This window comes from Notothenia coriiceps, unplaced genomic scaffold (assembly GCF_000735185.1).
Source record: "Notothenia coriiceps isolate Sejong01 unplaced genomic scaffold, NC01 NC01_scaffold00036833, whole genome shotgun sequence".
In the NCBI taxonomy this organism is placed as follows: Eukaryota; Metazoa; Chordata; class Actinopteri; order Perciformes; family Nototheniidae; genus Notothenia; species Notothenia coriiceps.
The window spans coordinates 72,885-92,424 of NW_011369534.1; the positions used below are offsets into that span (position 1 = coordinate 72,885).

At 39.8% G+C, this 19,540-nt stretch overlaps 3 protein-coding genes across 4 annotated transcripts; 1 reads left to right on the plus strand and 2 right to left on the minus strand.

Moving 5' to 3' along the window:
* The first annotated feature begins 1,313 nt into the window (after window positions 1–1,313).
* Window positions 1,314–5,171, plus strand: LOC104964212 (endophilin-A2-like). The gene is made up of 3 exons (XM_010792950.1): window positions 1,314–1,519; window positions 4,669–4,737; window positions 4,886–5,171. The coding sequence occupies exons 1-3, from the start codon at window positions 1,475–1,477 to the stop codon at window positions 5,120–5,122; spliced, it is 351 nt and encodes a 116-aa protein (XP_010791252.1). The 5' UTR covers window positions 1,314–1,474; the 3' UTR covers window positions 5,123–5,171.
* Window positions 5,172–9,026: 3,855 nt separating this feature from the next.
* On the minus strand, window positions 9,027–12,787 carry stap2a (signal transducing adaptor family member 2a). 2 transcript variants are annotated; one of them, XM_010792952.1, is made up of 11 exons: window positions 12,620–12,787; window positions 11,803–11,874; window positions 11,602–11,721; window positions 11,471–11,527; window positions 11,218–11,384; window positions 11,009–11,140; window positions 10,843–10,912; window positions 10,226–10,328; window positions 10,015–10,110; window positions 9,805–9,933; window positions 9,027–9,463 (listed from the first exon to the last, which is right to left on the minus strand). In XM_010792952.1, the coding sequence occupies exons 1-11, from the start codon at window positions 12,725–12,727 to the stop codon at window positions 9,408–9,410; spliced, it is 1,110 nt and encodes a 369-aa protein (XP_010791254.1). In that variant the 5' UTR covers window positions 12,728–12,787; the 3' UTR covers window positions 9,027–9,407. The 2 variants fall into 2 exon arrangements, with proteins under 2 accessions (XP_010791254.1, XP_010791253.1); XM_010792951.1 differs by having other exon boundaries at window positions 9,805–10,110.
* Window positions 12,788–13,119: 332 nt separating this feature from the next.
* On the minus strand, window positions 13,120–18,484 carry LOC104964214 (endophilin-A2-like). The gene is made up of 6 exons (XM_010792953.1): window positions 18,323–18,484; window positions 17,960–18,118; window positions 17,231–17,334; window positions 16,821–16,954; window positions 16,617–16,673; window positions 13,120–15,882 (listed from the first exon to the last, which is right to left on the minus strand). The coding sequence occupies exons 1-6, from the start codon at window positions 18,425–18,427 to the stop codon at window positions 15,695–15,697; spliced, it is 747 nt and encodes a 248-aa protein (XP_010791255.1). The 5' UTR covers window positions 18,428–18,484; the 3' UTR covers window positions 13,120–15,694.
* Between the last annotated feature and the right edge of the window lie 1,056 nt (window positions 18,485–19,540).

Consider the following 19,540-nt stretch of genomic DNA (forward strand, 5'->3'; position numbering starts at 1 on the left):
TACTGATCATATTGATTCCAGAGTTGATGATTGTTGAAATTGAACATACATTAAACCAATCGGTATCATATCATTTGAGTTGATAAGTCAATATACTAATTTTTTACAAAACATCCAGTGTTTCGGTAGTGAGTAGTGACCACAGTATTTTGTTCTCAATGTTGTATCATATTCCCTCAACCTTATTGCTTAATCTTAACTCATAAAATGCCTTATGTTGAAGTGTGAATGTTTGAAGCTGACCCAGAATCAGCACTTTAGTAACAGACTGAAATGGGGGAATGAGGCTAGAATTGGTGATCTGTTTGGTATTTTGAGCAAAACACTTCAGACATGTTTTTTTATATATCTGAGACCTATAATATATACCGAGCAATAGTATAATAAGAGACCTTTAAAGTAACACACTGATTTTCAAACTTTAAAACACATTTATTTCAAAACTATGGGATTTACCTGCTTACTATTCGATTTTGTCACCACCGAAACGACCATATGTTTCGTAGTGACTGTTTCGGTTGTGACGATTCTAGCTAAAATTGAGCATAACTAAAGAATGCTAGCAAGTGCAATGCTAGCATACACGTCTTTGAAGAGGTTTACACACATAAAAACCTAATACTCTGCATAAAACCCCGAAAAAGTTTACTTAATTGAAGATAATATGTGTTCGGTAGTGACAATTCTTGAGGTTACACGTCGATTTTCTGATTTTGGAACAGATTTATATCAAAAGTATGTGATATAGCTACTTCCCATTCAGCCATGAGAGACAGGGATGCAGTGTCACTGTCTTGTAAAAAATGCAGGGGTGTTGCTAAAAACCAGGCTCAGCCATTGGACTTAACCCCTTGTGTTTCAGTAGTGACATGAAAACTGGGGATTTTTTGAGTGTAGTTTTTTTATTAAAAAATATTACCCACAATAAATATAAATATTCCAACTTCTGTTTGAATGTAATCATAAAGATCTTCTAAATACACCATTGAACAACATTTTTAAAAATGTTTTAAGTGTCATTTACAGAAATTGAAATTTAGATGTCAGGGTTGGGGACAGCTACTTCCCAATAGAAAGTACCCTATAAATGATGTTTTTGTATATATTAAGTTTATCACTATCTAATGTAATGCCTTGTGTTTAAATAGACCATAACATATTCTTAGTAAATATCTATATCTGAATACTTAATTGTTTTGTTAAATAGTTTTTCTTGTTGTGGGACCGCACTTTGTACTAATTCGGTAGAATGCCCCTTGTGTGTATAAGTGTGTGTTGACCCATTTTGTCCACCAGGATGGATCCTCCCACATGAAGCTTGGCCAGGAAATTGTGGTTGCCTAGCAAGTTTCACATCCACGGTGCAAAGTTTGAAGACGTGTAGCTCGGCTGCTTTCTGGATCCTGTAAAGTACAAACTCACAGAAAATATTATTTCCCCGTCTAGGTCCAGGTGACAACACTGACGGTGCAAGATGTCTGTCGCGGGATTTAAGAAGCAATTTTACAAAGCGAGCCAGGTAAAAGGGCGATTTTTTTTTGAAAAAAACAAACATTGGTGGCTAAGCTAACGATAGCTAACTGTTACTTGTATGTAATTGGCAGGCCTACTTGGTAAAATATGATTTATTTGCTTTTGGATTTATACACGTAACCTTTATAAAACGGTTTAACTCGTGGACTCGTATACTTCTAGTTATATTGTTATTAAACTTTTCAACAACTGTCAAATGTGTTTTTGCTCACAGGTTACGTCAACGTTAACTCTTAACGTATGTTAATGTAACGTTAGAGCGATAAGACTTTGATGTTTGTAACGTAAAGTTAGCTAGTTAACTTAACACTGACTGATACTAACGTTAAAAATGCATTGTTGTAGTTTGCTTAGTTTGTCATTTTTCTTCCCTAACGTATTGTAACGATAATGAAGCAATACTTTTGTAGAGCGTTGCATAACGTTAAACATGGTAAACTTAGTCAACTTTAATAGTCAATAAACGAGTTTCAAGCCACATTTAGTCCAACTTTTAGTATTTCTCCCGTATCCAACGTTTATGTATGCCTACAGGCTAACGCTATGACTGACTCATAAATCAGGCATTGAAAGGATGAGTCTCTGGTCTGAGGAAGATACTTTTTATGATTGTTGGTGGATTCATCGTGTTTTTATTTAGTTTGGGTTGGTTTAGCAGCAAGTAGATTTGTCACTTAAGTTGTAATACCTCAAAGTAATGTTCATGTTTGCTATCTCTTGGATTACATCATGTTTTCAAAACACATGACAAATTACTCAATTTGTTGTGGTGATATTACGGCTCAAATCTCACAACACGTGTTTCTGTCATCACTCAGTTTTAAGTGTCCCCTATGTTTCCAACAATAGAACTGAGCTGACCTTTGAGCCATGTTTAATCTTATGACATAAGCCTTTATATTGAGATTTTTTTTCATGTATATTTATCTTTACATTTCTTTTATCCGGATTTATCAAAGAAAAGGCATAACATAGTCAATTATTTATCTCTAGCATAAAACAGATCCATAAAGTCATGCAGACACAGGGATTATTTGCTATCATCTAAATGCCATACTTTTTTCTCATTTGCAATATGAACCTTACAGTTTCCATGTGCTCACACATGAAAAACTGAAAGCAAAAGTCAACACTGACATCAGCCCAATTAAACTAAGAGAAGCAATTCAAATGGGAGTGACTTGCCAAACGTCTGATTGCCTCCATGATGTGTACAGACGTTCACAGTAGTCTGATAATCTTGTAGTAATTGATCTGGGTTTCCTTGTATGTTCAATATGGAAGTTGAACTCATTCTACCTGTTCAAAAAAGATAACTGTTGGCTCTCAAGACAGTTAAACTATAAACAAGCCCCTACAAACATGAAGCTCAATAACACATAGCCTGCAAACTGGTGGCCTATGTTTTGATGACACTTGCCTTGCAACAGGTCCTTGCTTTGGCATTATGTGACTGGTTGGTGACACCTCCTTTCTCAATGGGTGTGTAATGGAATCTTAGTTATCTGAATACTCTGCCTAAACCAGCTTCCAGTAGAAACCAACTTTAGTCAGTAGGCTAACTAGACAGATGTCATTCAAATAAACAGGGTCTTATAACAGGGTGGTGGAGTATAATCCATTCTGTAAGTTAGTTGCCTTGGTTACTCCAAGTCATACCACCATAAAAAAAACTGGATTTTATCAATAATTTAAAATAATCTTCAGCTAAATTGCCAACCAAACATATAAAGCTGACATTGTACACATGGTGCTTGCACCTGCTGTTTCATAATGTTCTGCATCATGTTATAGATAGATGGATGGATGGATAGATGGATAGATAGATACTTTATTGATCCCAATTTGGGAAATGATTTCGTTACAGAAGCAGCAGTGTGTTCAGACATTCAAATACAAATACTTTAAAAAGTCGAATAGAGATGTTAGTTTCTTTTGTCATTTTCTTGTGTTTTGCTTTTGTCAACAAGAGACGAGACTAAACGCAAATGCTTTTTATTAAATGGGTTTCGTTTTTTTAACCCCTCTCCTAAAACTATTATCGAAACACAAGTTTTTCAAGATAGATTAAATTGCATAGGATCGGCAGGTTTATTAGTCATGGAGGACAAAATCCTGTGCTGGCAATTATAAAGCCAGATGGGTTGCTGAAATTGTGTTTCTACATGGCACAAATTAACATCTGGTACCAAGAGATTCATTCATTGCAATTAAAATGCTGTTTATTAGACTTCATAATTTGGGAACATGTTGGGCTGAATTATCGCCCATGAATCAATTGGGAATCAGTGCTTTGGGCTTTTTAAGAACCACTGACTGTTTCCTACAAAATAACTTTACCAAGCCTGTGCATTGTATAAACTGAAGAGATAGATTGATCCATCTGGTCATAGAGTCTTGTGTGCAGTATGGTGCCGACAGCTGCACAAAGTTGAACCAAATGCGAAAACACACAATGAGTCTCTGTTTGGCCTGCCAGCCAACTGCACTGGATTTTAAGGTTTGTTGCTCTGAGGGAGAAATAGAGTGCCTTGTGTGAATCAGGATATTAATTGAGAGGAAGATAAATGTATAGTGTGTGTTTAGTAAAAGCATATATGGATGTGGTTGTAGTGTAGGAAACTGCAATGTGTGTGCTTACCTGATTGGGCAAAAAGTGAAAACCCTTAGCAGAATTCATTATGGAACGCAGACTCGCAGTAGAGAGGAGTTGAGGTTCCTCCGTTAAAGGAAAACATGGGAATGGCTTGGAATTTGAGAACTGTGTTAACCAGGCCTGGAAAATAAGGATCTATTCAATATCCCCTAAAACCTTGACACCTCTCTGTGACCCTTAGGGGCCCTTAGTGTTCATATCTGTCAAAATATACTATGGCCCTCATACTTTATCATCATTGTTGAAACAAATCAGTAAATGACAGAACATATTTAGATATCTGTTCTTATCCTTCATCCGCTCAATGATGTTATGTTCTGTAATTGGCGTTCCAATAGGAAATGCAGTGAAAGATGGTAATATGTTAACAATATTGTAATGTGTATTAAAAAATATGAAACAATATTTTTACCGTAGACAATAAGGAAAGTATTTATCCTTCAGTTAACTTCATGTCTTTTGAATCTCTGTTTTCACAGCTGGTGAGTGAGAAGGTTGGAGGTGCAGAGGGAACCAAACTGGATGAAGACTTCAGGGACCTCGAGAGGGTAACTTACATACATTTAAAAATATATTCTTAAGAAACATGTAGAATAACTATATTTTCTTTTGTTTTACTGAAAGATGTGTCGCAGATTCACAAGGGCATACATCTGGGCATATAGATTATTGTCTGTCTCTATGCTGTACCACCAGAAATCCGATGTTACCAGCAAAGCAGTGATTGAAGTCATCAATAAAACAACAGAGTACCTCCAGCCCAACCCCGCAACAAGAGCTAAGCTTACCATGCTCAACACGGTGTCCAAAATGCGCGGGCAGGTCAAGAGTCCGGGATACCCCCAGCCTGAGGGCCTCCTGGGGGAGTGCATGACTAAGTATGGACGGGATATGGGCGAAGACACCAACTTTGGTAAGAACAGAGGCAGTTAGAGGATGAGATATAGGGTGGAAACAATATGTATGTTATGGTGTATGTTCGTTCAGGGTTTGACCATTAATCTGTTTAGTATAGTGCCAATGATTATTTAGTGGGAATGCTGTTAACAGCATTCCAACTAACTGTTATTCTACGCACGAAAAGTTTATTGTTATTATTCCGCCTACTTATTTTGGGCCTCTTCTCCTCCCGCATTGAACATCGCAGAAACTCCGTTCAAACATCAAAACGTTCAGCTCGGTCGGGAATCGATGGCTATTACTTTTCTCATTCATAACAAATTCAACAAATCTTCATGCGACTTCAACTGCTAACTGTTCATTAATACTTTCACTCACCTCATTCTAACTTTAAAATGTTACACATCTTTCTGACATTAATCGTGTTAAACAACTTTTAAATCTGATTCTTACTTTTAGAGATAATAAAAATTGTTCAGACCTTGTTTCAGAGGTTTTCTTCAGATTTTAACATTAACTAGAGTGTGTGATGTCACAGCTAGAGGGTAGAAAATCTTGAAATTTGCCTTCATATTTTTTTTTAAAACTGCCATAATTCCCAAACCCTACATTCCTGAGACATAATTTCTCATGACAAACGTAGGAAAACATCTCGTAGCTTGAAAAATTACAAATAATTAAGCAAAAATAATTAAACAAAATGCCTCTTGAGGGCATGAAGTGACAATTCAACATGTCTCCATTAAAGCCCATTGTAATTTCAGGCTGATATTTCCTCACAGCAGCAGCCGCACACCTTTAGTTAATCTGCAAAAAAGGCCCCATTGTTGACCCGAAAGTACACAATAAGCACACTTCAGATACTCAAGGTTCTTGAGATGCTTCACGCTTTGAAATTTCACCGATATCTGTTACGGTTCTTCCACAAAACGTTCACATGTAAGAGGTTTATCTCTCATTCAGAACAATGGAAACCTTTGATCTCTGGACACCTCGTTAGCTCAAATATAAACACCTGTGTAATGGAACACGATGATGTCATAACTCCAACTGACATGCTCAGAGCAGCAGACTTCAGATAGAGGTTAACGGTCCTGCCCTCAACAGCTCTACGGCAATTATGGGGTGTCATCATCATATGACGAAGAGAGATAGAGTAATGTAATAAAACACGGTTTTCTCATAACTTCAGTGAAAATACTCCAAACAGCCCTGAACTTCACAGGTTTGGTAACGATGCAGCCATCAACGCATCTAAGCGTAGTATGGGGTGTCATCAAATGCCGTTGCCATGGCGACAGACCACTCGCCATGAAACACGATGTGGCTGTAAGTCCAGTCGACACGGTCCAATCGTCCCCCAATCTTCACTTGTATATCACCGGTCCATGCCTCAACAGCTCTACGCCAAATCTGAGATCTCACCATATGCCATTTCCATGGAAACGCATCCCTCACCATAAAACGTGATGTCGCTATAACAACTATGAAAACGTTTAAAAAGTGCTCAAACTTCACATTTGTGCCAACAGTCCGGCCGTGAAGACATCTACAGGACAGTTTTGAGATTTCTTCAAATGCCGTTGCCATGGCAACACAATGCTCCTGTAGATGTCTTCACGGCCGGACTGTTGGCACAAATGTGAAGTTTGAGCNCACACACACACACACACACACACACACACACACACACACACACACACACGAAGCCAGTGAGTTGCTTCGATATTTTTTGAAGATAATGTATTATTTAATGTCACTTTTACAACATGTAATACAGTTTTAAGGAAACTGGCACCAACGCAAGCAAATTGCAGCGCAATCTGAAGCAGGTTAACCGTCAACATTTCAAAGTTAATCACTTACCTGCTCACTGACACGCCCAAAAATGCCGAGGCTCGCATTTAAATTGTCCCAACACCTGTTCAAACGTTATTTCTAATCCTTTAACTCTTAATTGATTAACATTCAAAGTATCTGGTACTTTGTATAAACGGAGAAGTGTATTTATGCCCCCCACACGTTGCTGCTGCTGCCTAACGTACGCTGAGATGTAAAACACTGATTCGCGGTAGCTTGCAACTTCCTTTAAAACGTCTGCACCGACTGCAGGTTCACCTTTTCTCTTCAAACTTCACACTGCAGCAGAAAAAAGCGACTCTCTAAGTAACTCTTTCTCAGTTAGGTCCTCTCAAAGTCACAGCAGTCATCCGTTATTGTAGAGACACTCACATCCCGCGGTGAGGAGTGTTGAATGGCTGCTGCTGCCCCGGTTGGCCACAGGTTGTTTCTTTTCACTCCCCTCCTCCTAACTGTCGTTGAGGGGGCGTTAGGCGCGGATCTCAGATCTGATTAAGTTGCATTGTTCCGAATATACTTACTATACTGATGCAGGACACATAACTGATTCAAGATGGGCGAGGTTGTTTTTGTTTTTACTTGAACATGTCCAAACAGGAGTGATGGAGTAACATTTCCGTGTGGGACTGTATGTCCTGCAGGGGGTCCTCCTATCATCGGATAGAATGGATAAATTAATTATTATTTTTCTTTTATAACGAATATAACCATATCCTTTATAATAATGTTGCGTGTGCGGTGACATAAACATATAGGCCTATAGTCTTATACTACTTTTAATTTTACATAATAATAGGCCTACTTATTTATGAAATATTAATTGGAGTAGGCAACATAGATTTAGAAGTTATATGTGGTTGATAAAACAGAATCTCCGTGTCAATCTTTAAAAAAAAACGTTGCGAATGTTCCTACACATTTTTTCTGGTCTTCTATATTTCTGTGATGGACTGATAGCTTTGACTTATTCTAACATTATCCAATTTCCTTATTCTCCTGTTGGCACTCTTGGTTTTCAATCAATGACTGGATCAACCTCTGACATTCTTCAGTAAACCAAAAAGTGGTGCACTGTTGATAAAGCATAAGCTATCGATTCACAAAAAGGACACATCTCATCCATGCAAAAAACATTTAATGCACTTGATATCTAACAAACACTATTCTTTGATAGTGATCAAGTACACACAACACTTCATGTACAAACATACAAGAAACTGTTCATTTTAAGAGGACACTTATTGATCAAAGTTTGCCACAAATATTCACGGACTTCAAATATACTTACATAACAATGTCAATGTAGAAATACATGTTGTTATTGTTTAAGCTCCTTCAGACCTGTAATAAATTCTAATTGCATTATTAAAGGTAGAGAGGTAGGGCATGGCAAAAATATTGTGATAAAGCCAAAAGCCTGCTGGGTTTAGACTGTAACATCATTTTTTTTACTTCATATCCAAACACTGTGCTTTTTTTGTTTCTGCTGATTGAGTTAAAAGATATTCCACTAGAGGGCAACCTCATATTAGTACAGTAGATAGATTTTCTTGAGAAAGTATTGAAATTATCTGGAATGTCTATGTCCATTCATAGCACCATACAGTAGCACAAACACATTGGCAGAGAATAAGGAAACACTTTAAAATAAGCACTAACAGTATGGTTAAAGTTGAGTCATTGATGAGCCACAACAGTGTCACTGAATCAACAATAAATTAATGGTTGCTTATATATCACAAATAGCACTCATGAGCAGCAGGCAGAGATTGTGCAGTTTTCTGGCCAGCTGTTTTCTGTATTCAGACAATATATTTTTTCAGGCATGTTTGATATGACGAGGTGAGGGAACAGAATTTCTGAACTGAAACCTGATCATGCCTGGCTTATTTTACTTTCAAAGCAGATAAAGAGTCTCAGGTCAGAGTTTGTTGTTCCGGTGTTGATCTCGGCAGTCTTAGGTTTGTTTGTGTTCTTAGTCTCCAGTGGTGCAGCAGTCACATCAGCAGCTCAGACAGGGGCTCAGACGAGAAAACATCAGGCTCAGTAGGTGGTCCGGTTTGTGTCAGTGCTTCTCTTTTTTTTTTAGCTGCCAGTCATATTGAGTCAGTGTGGGCTGTATTCTGAGGGGGAATCATTTGTTGTGGCACTATTATTTTTGCTCAGATGCAGTTTGTAAACAGCTTTTTGCAAGTGGACAAAGCACCAGTGGATTGTTACCCCAACCAAGGCATTTTATGAACCTAATCCAGTGTTTTCTAGGCAATCTTGCTCTTAACAAGCCAACTAAAGTCCATGTAATCAGTCCAACGTTTTGTATCTCCCTTAGTGGCAATATTTATAGTCCCTTGTCTTCCACCTAGAAGGCACAGGATAAATACATAGCTGCGGTAAGAAGGGTTTTGGCACTGAAGATTGAGTATGCGGTGACAGAAGGTTGTTCCTCATGATGAGTCAATCACTCCTGACTGGCTCGTCTCTTCTCCAGCTTCATTTTGAGTTCCTCATTGAAAGCTGTGGAAAAGACAGAAGATATGGCAGGTTTAGGTACTTTTTGTACAGTATATCTATTTGTTTTTAGCAGGTCTGCAACGAACATAAATGCCCATACATTTCCATATTTGAGTGCTGGAAAACACCACTGTCTGCCATTTCTTCCATCCATACTTTAATCAATTATTTAAATACCTGGCAATTACCTTTCTGCCCAATGAATTCAGCTCTAGCTCTTAGATAACTAGATGTAATTGTATGATTAACTGTATTGCTCCTCAGATATTGAATGTGATATTCTTTTGTTTTTAACTGTAAATCAGGATGGACTGCAGCAGGTTGGCTCTTCGTTGTCTACTCACTCTGTGCGAGAGGTGAAGGGGAGAGGATGAGTCTTCTCATTGGGTTGGTGGGCGAGGCCGGCACTGATGAGGTCAGGATACGGCGGTCTGGGGCGGGTGACCTGTTCAGGGGGCTGCTGGGCCAGCGATCTGCTCCAGAAGAAAAGCAATGATGAATACTTCTGTCTGTCTGCGAGTGTCTGCATGTTGTTTTTTGTGACTGAGACAAACCTTGTTTTGGAGGCAGGGCAGGAGCCTTTGGCAGGGGGCTGGAGGGGGCAGTGTGGAGGATCCTTTCTCCATTCTCATCATTGGCAGAAACATATGCTGATGACACAAACAGAATAAAAGGTGGTCAGCCTCTTTAAGTACTCGTAATAAAGTGCTAATGAAGACAACAAATGAATCTTGAGAATATCTTTGTGCTGCATGTTTTCCTTACTGATATTTTCTTCGTAAGGCTCCTCCAGGAGGAAAGGCTGCAGAGTTCCTGCCGTCTTCTCTACCAGAGCGTCGATGACCTCGTGCAGGGTAGCACAGGGAATCTGGAAAAGGGAATCCATTTTATTATACACCTAAAGCTGCTGGTATATGTCAACGCTGTTTTTATTGAGTCTGAAACATTGCTGATTGCTATCATCTCAAAGCATGTTCTATATTAACTCCTGGCTGTTGCCATTTCCCAAACAATCCTCGTAAAAATCTAGAGAGAAAATTCAGGATAGTAGCTATATTTACTTTTGAAAAATGGACAGTGGTCACGGATCCAATATGTCGTTTTTGTATTTGTACCAATACAACTAGGTATTAGCCATGATATAACTGATCCACATTAAATAATGATTATTTAATAGTGTTATTATAAAAAGAATGTGTTCATGGAGTGATTCACATTACATAAGTCAAGCGTTGGACTGAAGTCCGTAAAAAAACCCAATAAAAATACAACAAAACATTAAAAACTGAATAATAAGGTAAGTAAATAAAAAAATGATTAGGACAACATAATTACATTTTAAGAAAGGTAAGATTTGAAGTGTATGTGTTTAATACACTCACAGGATTTTCTACATCAATGATGTAACCACCTTGGTCCCTCTGAGTCACACGGTAATGTCTGAACACTGACCTGGAGCAAAAGAGAGAAACACAAATCTTGTAACATTTGCAGTACATAACTCTGATATTTAAAGCCATGGTGCTCAGATGTTCAGCAGGGGTTTACCCATTGAGGTCCTGGCGAGTCGTGACAGCCAATGAGCACCCGTCTCTTCCTGGACGGAGCAGCATGTTGCCACAGTCTGGGTGTCTCTCTAAAAGGACTTCAGCCTCTGTTCGAGACACCGGTCGGAAACACCTGCATGCCACAAACACACATTAAAAATGGGCATATAGTCACACATTAAAGCTACTATCCTCTCAAGGAGAACTCACGGTGGGATCTCCCCTACTAAAGGCACGGAGAGGGGTGAGGGAGGAGCGCGTGAGGGAGGAGCGCGTGTGGGGGTGCGGGTTCTCCTCCTGGATCTTTCTTTGTCCACAACCTCCTTCAGCATCTGCAGCTGGCCAGGCAGCAACGTAAGATAGGATGGTACATTCAGCTGTGATCGGAAAGAGGAGAGAATATTTTATAGATGGCACAAGAGAGAGATAAATTGATGCAGGTGCACAAAAGATGAATAATTACATCTACAACGGAGTAGAGGAAACCTTTCCACAGCTCCCTTGATTCCAAGTTAGGGGCCTGAAAGAGACAATAGCATTGTTACACCTTGTAAAACGTATTTTAATGTCAGTGTGTGTGTTAAATAGTATTACTGTGATTTTGGTCTCTCCGTCCTTCATGCGCAGGATGAGTCTGGCTGCCTCCAGGTTTCTGTCCCGGCTGCAGTCGTCCTTCAGGGACACAAACCCACTGAGGTCCAGCTTCTCCACAAACTGTAACACACATAGAAGCATGCATCAGTTTCAACACACTATGATGCACAAACAACACAGTGTCCACAGTCTGAAACTTACATGGCTGTCCTTGGCGTTATTGAAGAAATACAAAGAATTCCCGCACAGACAGGTCCACAGCCGCCTGGAGGCCTGTCACACAAAGACACAAGCAGAGATGTGAAAAGCTGTTTTTGTGTGTAATGGATATTTCCCTTTTTATCACCCCCCATTTCCTGTCCCAAGAGATGAATAGGAAGTGAGTCACAGCTGCTGTCAATCTGTGGCTATGGATCAGAGCAATACCCTGCACCTGAGCCAGGCTCACATTACATGTCTATATTGCATTAAAATGAGCCTAATGAGAGGGAAGAGCCTGCGGGGAGGGTATCCTATTCTGTATGTATCACTTTATATATCTATAACAACATACACAAGAGAAACAATTTTACTGTGTACAACTTTCTATTTGAGATAGTAAAAATGAACCTAATGGATCAGGCTGTCAGAATATGGTCAAATAAGTCAGCATTACATTGTAGGTGAAATTATAGGCAGACATACCCAGAGAAACAGATGGGTAATTAAGATAAAGCCGCTAATCGTTCAAACGATTTCAATGAAATGCAATGTTTTGACAGCAGTTATGTTTACACGATTCATGAGTCTAGATTCGATCATAATTCGCTGCATGTCAGATTGTTGCTAAATCATATTTAGCAGCACAACAAACGCCATGTCAAGAATCCCCACCAGCAGTGCAGTCTCGCCTCGCCCATTCTACACCAGGAGGAAGTTGACAGCTCTCTGGGAATGGGGGATCAGCCGGTGTCATACTGACCACCGCTATCCTCAGCATGCACAGGAAACAACATGGCACTGCGCCAGGCGACCCTACCTTCTCCTTCGGTCCTCGCTTTTCCAGGTATCCTTCGTAGTAGCAGGGCGGGAGCTGCGCCCGGGGTCCCCCTGGCCCGGAGCGCTGCCTGACGGGTGCAGCCGCCATGAGTGTCGCTGGCTGGGCACCGATCGAGGACAAAGGGGCGCTGGGTAATTCGGGGAGTGACACGCCTTCCCCGATGAGATAGAACCGTGGCAATAATCCAACAGCTGGCTACTGTGGCTTGCTGTGTGCGGGGATCATGCAGACGGGTGGAAGTGCAGATTAGAAATTGGATGGTTGGGGGATAAATGTCTGAAGTAGATATGTCTATGGAGTGAAAATGAATGAAAATGAGCAGTTGAGCATATATGGATGGATATATTTAAATGTGGGCCTATAAATGAGAAAAGAGAAAATCCTATGATGTTTTCTGCATCAGTCATCATACTTTATTATAAATCATATCAATCTAAAATGTCCAATTCAGTAGAAGGGCTGTACAGACACACTGGTCGCAAAATTACTTAATATTTATTTGAAGATCATCCATTGCCTTTTACATAACAACAAAAATATACAATACACAGAAGATTACATTTAGTACAGAGGTAATCCATACATCCTAAAAGATAATCCAGGATAATCCCATTTTTAGTCTCCCCATAGCATCACAGTTACAAAAGTAAGGCATTGAGTAAAACACAGGAGCTGTAATGAAGACACATGCAGAGCAGTTACATTTTTACAAAGTTCCATTACGATTATAAACAATCAAATAAAGCCTTAAAGTCCAATAATACTTCATTCAGCAATATTGCAAAGACACTTATGGTTATGGATGCAATACAGCCATCATATAGAATGTAGTGTTGCAATAAATGTCAGCTGCAGCGTTCAGACAACTATTTCAGATGTGACAGCAGCAGCACACAAAAATTTATCTTAGTCCTTTGTTCCACAACATTATTCATTGTCAAAATTATACAGGATGCATAATAGCTCCACCTGAACCCCTGACCCCTCCCCCCCTCCTCTCAAACTCCAGGCTTTTCATTTTGTGTAATGAGGCATGTAAACCCACACCTGAACCACACGGTTACTACCCAGCACAGCCGAAGACCCCGGCCCTATACTTTACAAGAATAACATAGGAGAGATACAAACATAACATTCAAGAGGCACATATTATGATAACAATGAGAAGATTATTCCAGGAGTGGACCAGGAGACTCCAGAGGCACAAAGGGATTGAGTTGGGGCAGATAATGAGAAAGGAGGCAGGGGTAAAGGGGCAGGTGGTGAATAAAGGCCAGTGGGGGAGGAAGGGCATAATCCACTGCTGTGTGCCCTTCCCCGCTGAAAAGACCTGTCTGTTCCGCTCCCGGTCTAAACAGAGATGGGAGGGATGAGTGGGGCGGTCTAACAAGGGGATCATGACAAGAGGAGAAAGTTGGTATTTAAGTGAACAGCACAAACCCTAGCAGTTTATAGTCAGCTTATAAAAGACTTAATTGAAACTGAAACCGGTCATTGTGTATAGGCCTTCCTCATTATTACTATATTCTTTACACAACAGTTCGGAGATAGTTATGGAGCATTTTCTGGCAGGTCTAGTGCACAGTTTCAACAGAAGCAGGTCCAAAAATACCCGAAACACAACACATCAGATTAATTTTCATGCTCCAAATGATAGGTTAGAGTAGTAAAGCAAAGTTTATCCCAGCACTTTGGAGAAAACAAATCAAAGACTGAAAATACATCGACAAACAGTTGGATAAAAGCCCACAAAACATTGTGAGCGACACTGCCAGCAGTATCAATACAGTCTGAGAAAATTAAACTGAAGGGCACTTATGGCTTTTGTGTAATGCTGAGTCATGTTACATGGTTGTGAGTTTCACTGGAATGGAAACAAATGTCTTTACAAAATGTCAAATAAATTAAAAACCCGATGTTTGCAAATAATAATCTCGAACATTTAACCAAAATTATACAGCATTGCGCGCAGGTTGTTTCAATTTTATTTGCATGTCAAACAGCAGTCTCAACCAACGTGGGAATCAGCTGTAAGAGACAGTGGAGTGCAGTGAGGAACTCTGGATAAATTAAATCAATAATAACGTGGCAACAGTTGGTGTTATAAAACTAGGCATATTTATGGTCGCCCTCCAGCTCTTTACAATCAACTACATAACCACTTATTTTGGTCTCGAATATATATGCGTTTGTAAAAATGTCAGTTTCTCTGATCAGCAGGGGGCAAGAATGAAAACATGTTCTATACAGCAGTCAGTCAATGTTACCGGCTGACTGATATCAGCTATTTTTCAAGTTTTATATATCTTTTCAAGAAACGTTTACGACCTTATACAGACATGCCCCCTAAAAAAAGGATTGTTTTGTATCTGGCAAAAGATAATAGAGGTTGTGTGACAGCGTCAGTAGCTAAGAATGATCTCTCGGTCCACTAGATGGCAGTAAAGGATAGTCATACACACCAACAGAAGAAAAGCAGTCCTCCTTACTTACAAAACTTAAGCCTGAAGGCACAGTGAGAACTGGGAGTGTAGCTAATAGTGTTTGGAAGAATGCATGCATATACATGTCAGTATAAACAGTACATAAAAGAAGAAATGTAGTCTTGTAAATATAAAGTAGGTTAAGAATGAAAGAATAAAGTTGCACGTCTTAGTGTTTGAAACGGCTGCACGTCATTACAGATGTCTTTCTTGTCTCGATCTTTCTTCATCAGTCCCGGTAATGGAGGTGTAGTGTACAAAGTGCACAGGTGCATTGAGAGTGAATGTAAATACTTAAGATATTCTAAAGGCAGTCACCCAATAGTTATGCTGTCACTAAAAATCCCTCTTTCCTTGCTATTACAACTAAATGTTGACATAATCTGACCGAATACAAAAAAAGCTCTATACTCAATAACTCCTAGGTACATATAAGGTCTTTATCTTGAGATGGTTATGCGATTACTATAATAAAGAGAAAATATCTTTTGGTTTTTTGCGAGTTTGAAATCACTACCTCTGCCCCTATTCACCCTCTCCGTTCTGCAGTTCTCATCTTGCCTGGCTGTTTTCAGTGTGGCAGAGGCACCACCACTTCCACGTAGTTGTTGGGGAAGAATCCAGATTTGCCGCGAATGGCTCCCTCGAACCAGTTCTCATCGATTTGACTGACCAAGGTGATGATGTCGCCCTCGCGGAAGCCCAGTTCGCCTTCGTTCTCTGGCTCAAAGTCATACAGGGCTTTACAACAAGGTTCAGCTGCACAGAAAGAGAGACAAAGGTGGGGGTTAAAGGAAGGAGGAACAACTAATAAGGTCACTTCATTAATTTCCCTTCAATTAGATTAGCATTTCATGTGTCACCAGTATGTTTTCCAGTATGACTGTGGAATAAAACAAGTTATGAGTTAGTCAGCAGTGAAGTAAAGGAGAATTGTTCTGAACCTTAAGATTGAAATCAATGTCATGACAGCCAAACTAATTTATTCCAAATATAACTTTTGTCAAGTCTAAGCCAGAGGCATTCTACTGTTGGATTAACCCTGACTATGTCTGTATAGTGAGGAATGTAATGATTTTTCTTGAGGTTCAGAAGCTTCATCAGTTATTAGACAGGCATACATACAGATAGATACAATTCAGCAAAACCGTGACTGCAGGTAGAAAAACGATAACATTTTAGATTTAACTGACAACTTTGATTAACTACTGCAATCACTGATCACTTAAAACACAACTTGAAAGTTGTTTGCTGACAATTATATGCATCTGCAGCCTTGGACAGACAGTTATAATCACACACAACAACCCCTGTTTTGTCCTGGGACCTGACAGACTGGATCCATTAAACACCATTCAGTTATGTTAGTCCAATCCTTGAACATGACGCAGACATGCAGACACCTCTGCGCCACAGAGATGGGCTCCAGTGTGAGTGAGAGTAGTGAAGCTTTCGAGTTCCCTGTAGGTGACACGTTATCTTTTCTCACTCACGCGCTCTGCTCTTGACGGAGGTTCTTTGGAAGGCTGGACCTGGATATTGTGCTGGGGCTGGTTAATGTCGCAGAAGGAAAGACACATCAGTCTTAAGAATGAGATTGACTTGTACACATGCCTTCTTGGGAGTAGGCCTTGTGCACATACTGTATACACACACACTCAAGCATACTCTCACAACATATTTAAAAGTGAGTTTACCTGGAGAGTAGGCTGGAGGGGTTGATGCAGCTGGTGTGTATGCTCCGTTAGAGTTCTCCACCTCTCCATAGTCATACACTGGTCTGGGCTTGGGTGCGTATTCACGCCTTGGACGAGCCTGAGCGTCAGTCACCCTGCACACAATCAGAAAGAAAACACATCACCAATACAGATAGTAAATTAGCAGAATCAAAACAAATCTACTCTATTTATTATTTAGTAAAGATTGTTTTTCATTTCTGTAATAAGGGAAAAGTCAATAATAATTAATCAGTAACATTAACTGCTTTTATTCATTTTTGGTAAAAATAAAATGGTCCTGAATCTTCACATGTCACAAGACAGAGGACACGGCCTCGACATACATAAGGCATGATGTATTGTTCAAATAGTCACGTGACACCACTGACCTTTCTCTCAGCTTGTCAGAAAGCTCCTCGAGGACCTGCGCCGCCTGTTTGTGGTACTGCAGCAGAGACTCCACAAAAGAAGACAGCTGACTCACCTGCTCCACCTACAAGCAGACACAATCTATTTTAGAACAAGGCCTAACACACAAACAGCAGTGGTCCTTAAAAACAGTTCTTACACATTAGCCGTTTCTATTCTCTCATCATTCTATTTGTTTATCATTGCAGCTGTTGTTTATCAGAATGACTTCCCTCTTGTAAATCTCATCATAGAATGTGTTAAAATGGTAAACACTAAGCAAAACCAGTTCGACAAGCTCGAAACTTCTGCAAGTCACTGTGGAAAAGAACAAGACATGTCACCTGACACATACTGTTCTTAAAAGAAGTAACACTTGGTTTGCTAGCTGAGAGGCTGTAGGAATAAAGCATGGAGCCAGAATGTATATTATAGCAGGTACTCAATGGACTAAATACCAAACAGTTTACATTTTACGATTGTTCAGATATTGTGTTTCATAAAGTTATAATAGTGATTCTTAGGGGCAATTGAATCAGATGGCATATTAAATACACTAAATCTATTATGGATTACTGACACTGGTCAGGTTTTCTTTGCCTACTTTATAAACCAGGTCATTGTAGTGTTTGCATCATTTTATAAACAACTCGAGTAGCTTTTAATGTGCCGTCTGCATTGTAACAAAGGTCAGTCTCCGCGTTACTCACATCTGTTTCCAGCAGGTTGTGCATGGAGCCTTCTGCCATCTCTTTGGACTCGTGGAACTTCTCCAGAGCCACCTTGAGCTCCTCATCTGGGATTCTACCTTGACGTTTCTTTTTATAATCATAGTCGAGACGGCGGCCCTCGAGCTTCTTCAGGTGGTGCTGAGGGGCGGAAAGAGTTGGGATTGGGAGGATGAAGTATCACATGAAGATCTAAGTATTTTCATGATCAAATTGCATTTAATTAAACCCTTATGTACCAGGACAGTAAATATTTGTTTTACTATTGCAGCTGACACACAGACTGCAGAGCTTATTGTTCACTGCCTGGCCTGTACAGGAAGCATACCAAATCTTAGACTCTACCTGAATGTCTTTGATATCCTTCTCAGCGACTGCCTGTAGCGGGTCAAGGAAGTTCTGTTTCACATCAATATCCAGAGAGTCTTTGACCTCGGCCATCCTCTTCATTGACTCCCCAATGTCTACTAGAGCTCCACCTGTACGTTCACACACACAGGCATTATTGAGAGAAGCACATTAATAACTAGAGAATGCAATTCCTGAAGAAATTGCTAGTGGGAATGCTTTATGCTGAAAATGTGACTCTAAACTGCTATGCTGAAATGTAATGTGTAAGAAGAAAGTGAAGAATTTAGATTACAATGAAATGTGTAAGAAGAAAGTGAAGAATTTAGATTGAAATGATACATGAACACTGGGGGCTTGAATGTGTAATAAGAGAAGAAAAAAGTTTTGGGGCGTTTGGAGCATTTTCACTGAAGTTATGAGAAAACCGTGTTTCATGGCGAGCATTGTGTTGCCATGGCAACGGCATTTGAAGAAATCTCAAAACTGTCCTGTAGATGTCTTCACGGCCGGACTGTTGGCACAAATGTGAAGTTTGAGCACTTTTTAAACGTTTCATAGTTGTTATAGCGACATCACGTTTTATGGTGAGGGATGCGTTTCCATGGAAATGGCATATGGTGAGATCTCAGATTTGGCGTAGAGCTGTTGAGGCATGGACCGGTGATATACAAGTGAAGATTGGGGGACGATTGGACCGTGTCGACTGGACTTACAGCCACATCGTGTTTCATGGCGAGTGGTCTGTCGCCATGGCAACGGCATTTGATGACACCCCATACTACGCTTAGACGCGTTGATGGCTGCATCGTTACCAAACCTGTGAAGTTCTGGGCTGTTTGGAGTATTTTCACTGAACTTATGAGAAACCGTGTTTCAAGGCGAGCATTGTGTTGCCATGGCAACGTCATTTGAAGAAATCTCAAAACTGTCCCGTAGATCAGGGTTCCCCAACCCCCGGTCTGCGGACCCGAGGTGTTACTGCCGGGCCGCGAAATAGCTGTGAGTTTATCGTAATATTTGCAGAATTATAAATATATAAAAATATTTTATCAAAAAAAATTCAATAGATTTTTATTTATTTTATTTTATACCAAGGCAAGGCAAGGCAAGGCAAGGCAAGTTTATTTATATAGCACTTTTCAACACAAGGCAATTCAAAGTGCTTTACAAAAAATGAAAGACATTAAGAAAATGGCATTTCAAATCAGTCAT

Coding starts and splice junctions, on each gene's coding strand:
- LOC104964212 (XM_010792950.1), top strand. CDS start 1,475: ATGTCTGTCGCGGGATTTAAGAAGCAATTTTACAAAGCGAGCCAG. Junction 1,520..4,668: donor AATTTTACAAAGCGAGCCAG/GTAAAAGGGCGA, acceptor CTGTTTTCACAG/CTGGTGAGTGAGAAGGTTGG. Junction 4,738..4,885: donor ACTTCAGGGACCTCGAGAGG/GTAACTTACATA, acceptor CTGTACCACCAG/AAATCCGATGTTACCAGCAA.
- stap2a (XM_010792951.1), bottom strand. CDS start 12,727: ATGGCGGCTGCACCCGTCAGGCAGCGCTCCGGGCCAGGGGGACCCCGG. Junction 10,913..11,008: donor ACTCGCCAGGACCTCAATGG/GTAAACCCCTGC, acceptor CTTTTGCTCCAG/GTCAGTGTTCAGACATTACC. Junction 10,111..10,225: donor GCCTTACGAAGAAAATATCA/GTAAGGAAAACA, acceptor TTGTGTCATCAG/CATATGTTTCTGCCAATGAT.
- LOC104964214 (XM_010792953.1), bottom strand. CDS start 18,427: ATGAAGAGGATGGCCGAGGTCAAAGACTCTCTGGATATTGATGTGAAA. Junction 17,335..17,959: donor ACAACCTGCTGGAAACAGAT/GTGAGTAACGCG, acceptor GTCTGCTTGTAG/GTGGAGCAGGTGAGTCAGCT. Junction 16,955..17,230: donor TCTGACAAGCTGAGAGAAAG/GTCAGTGGTGTC, acceptor GATTGTGTGCAG/GGTGACTGACGCTCAGGCTC.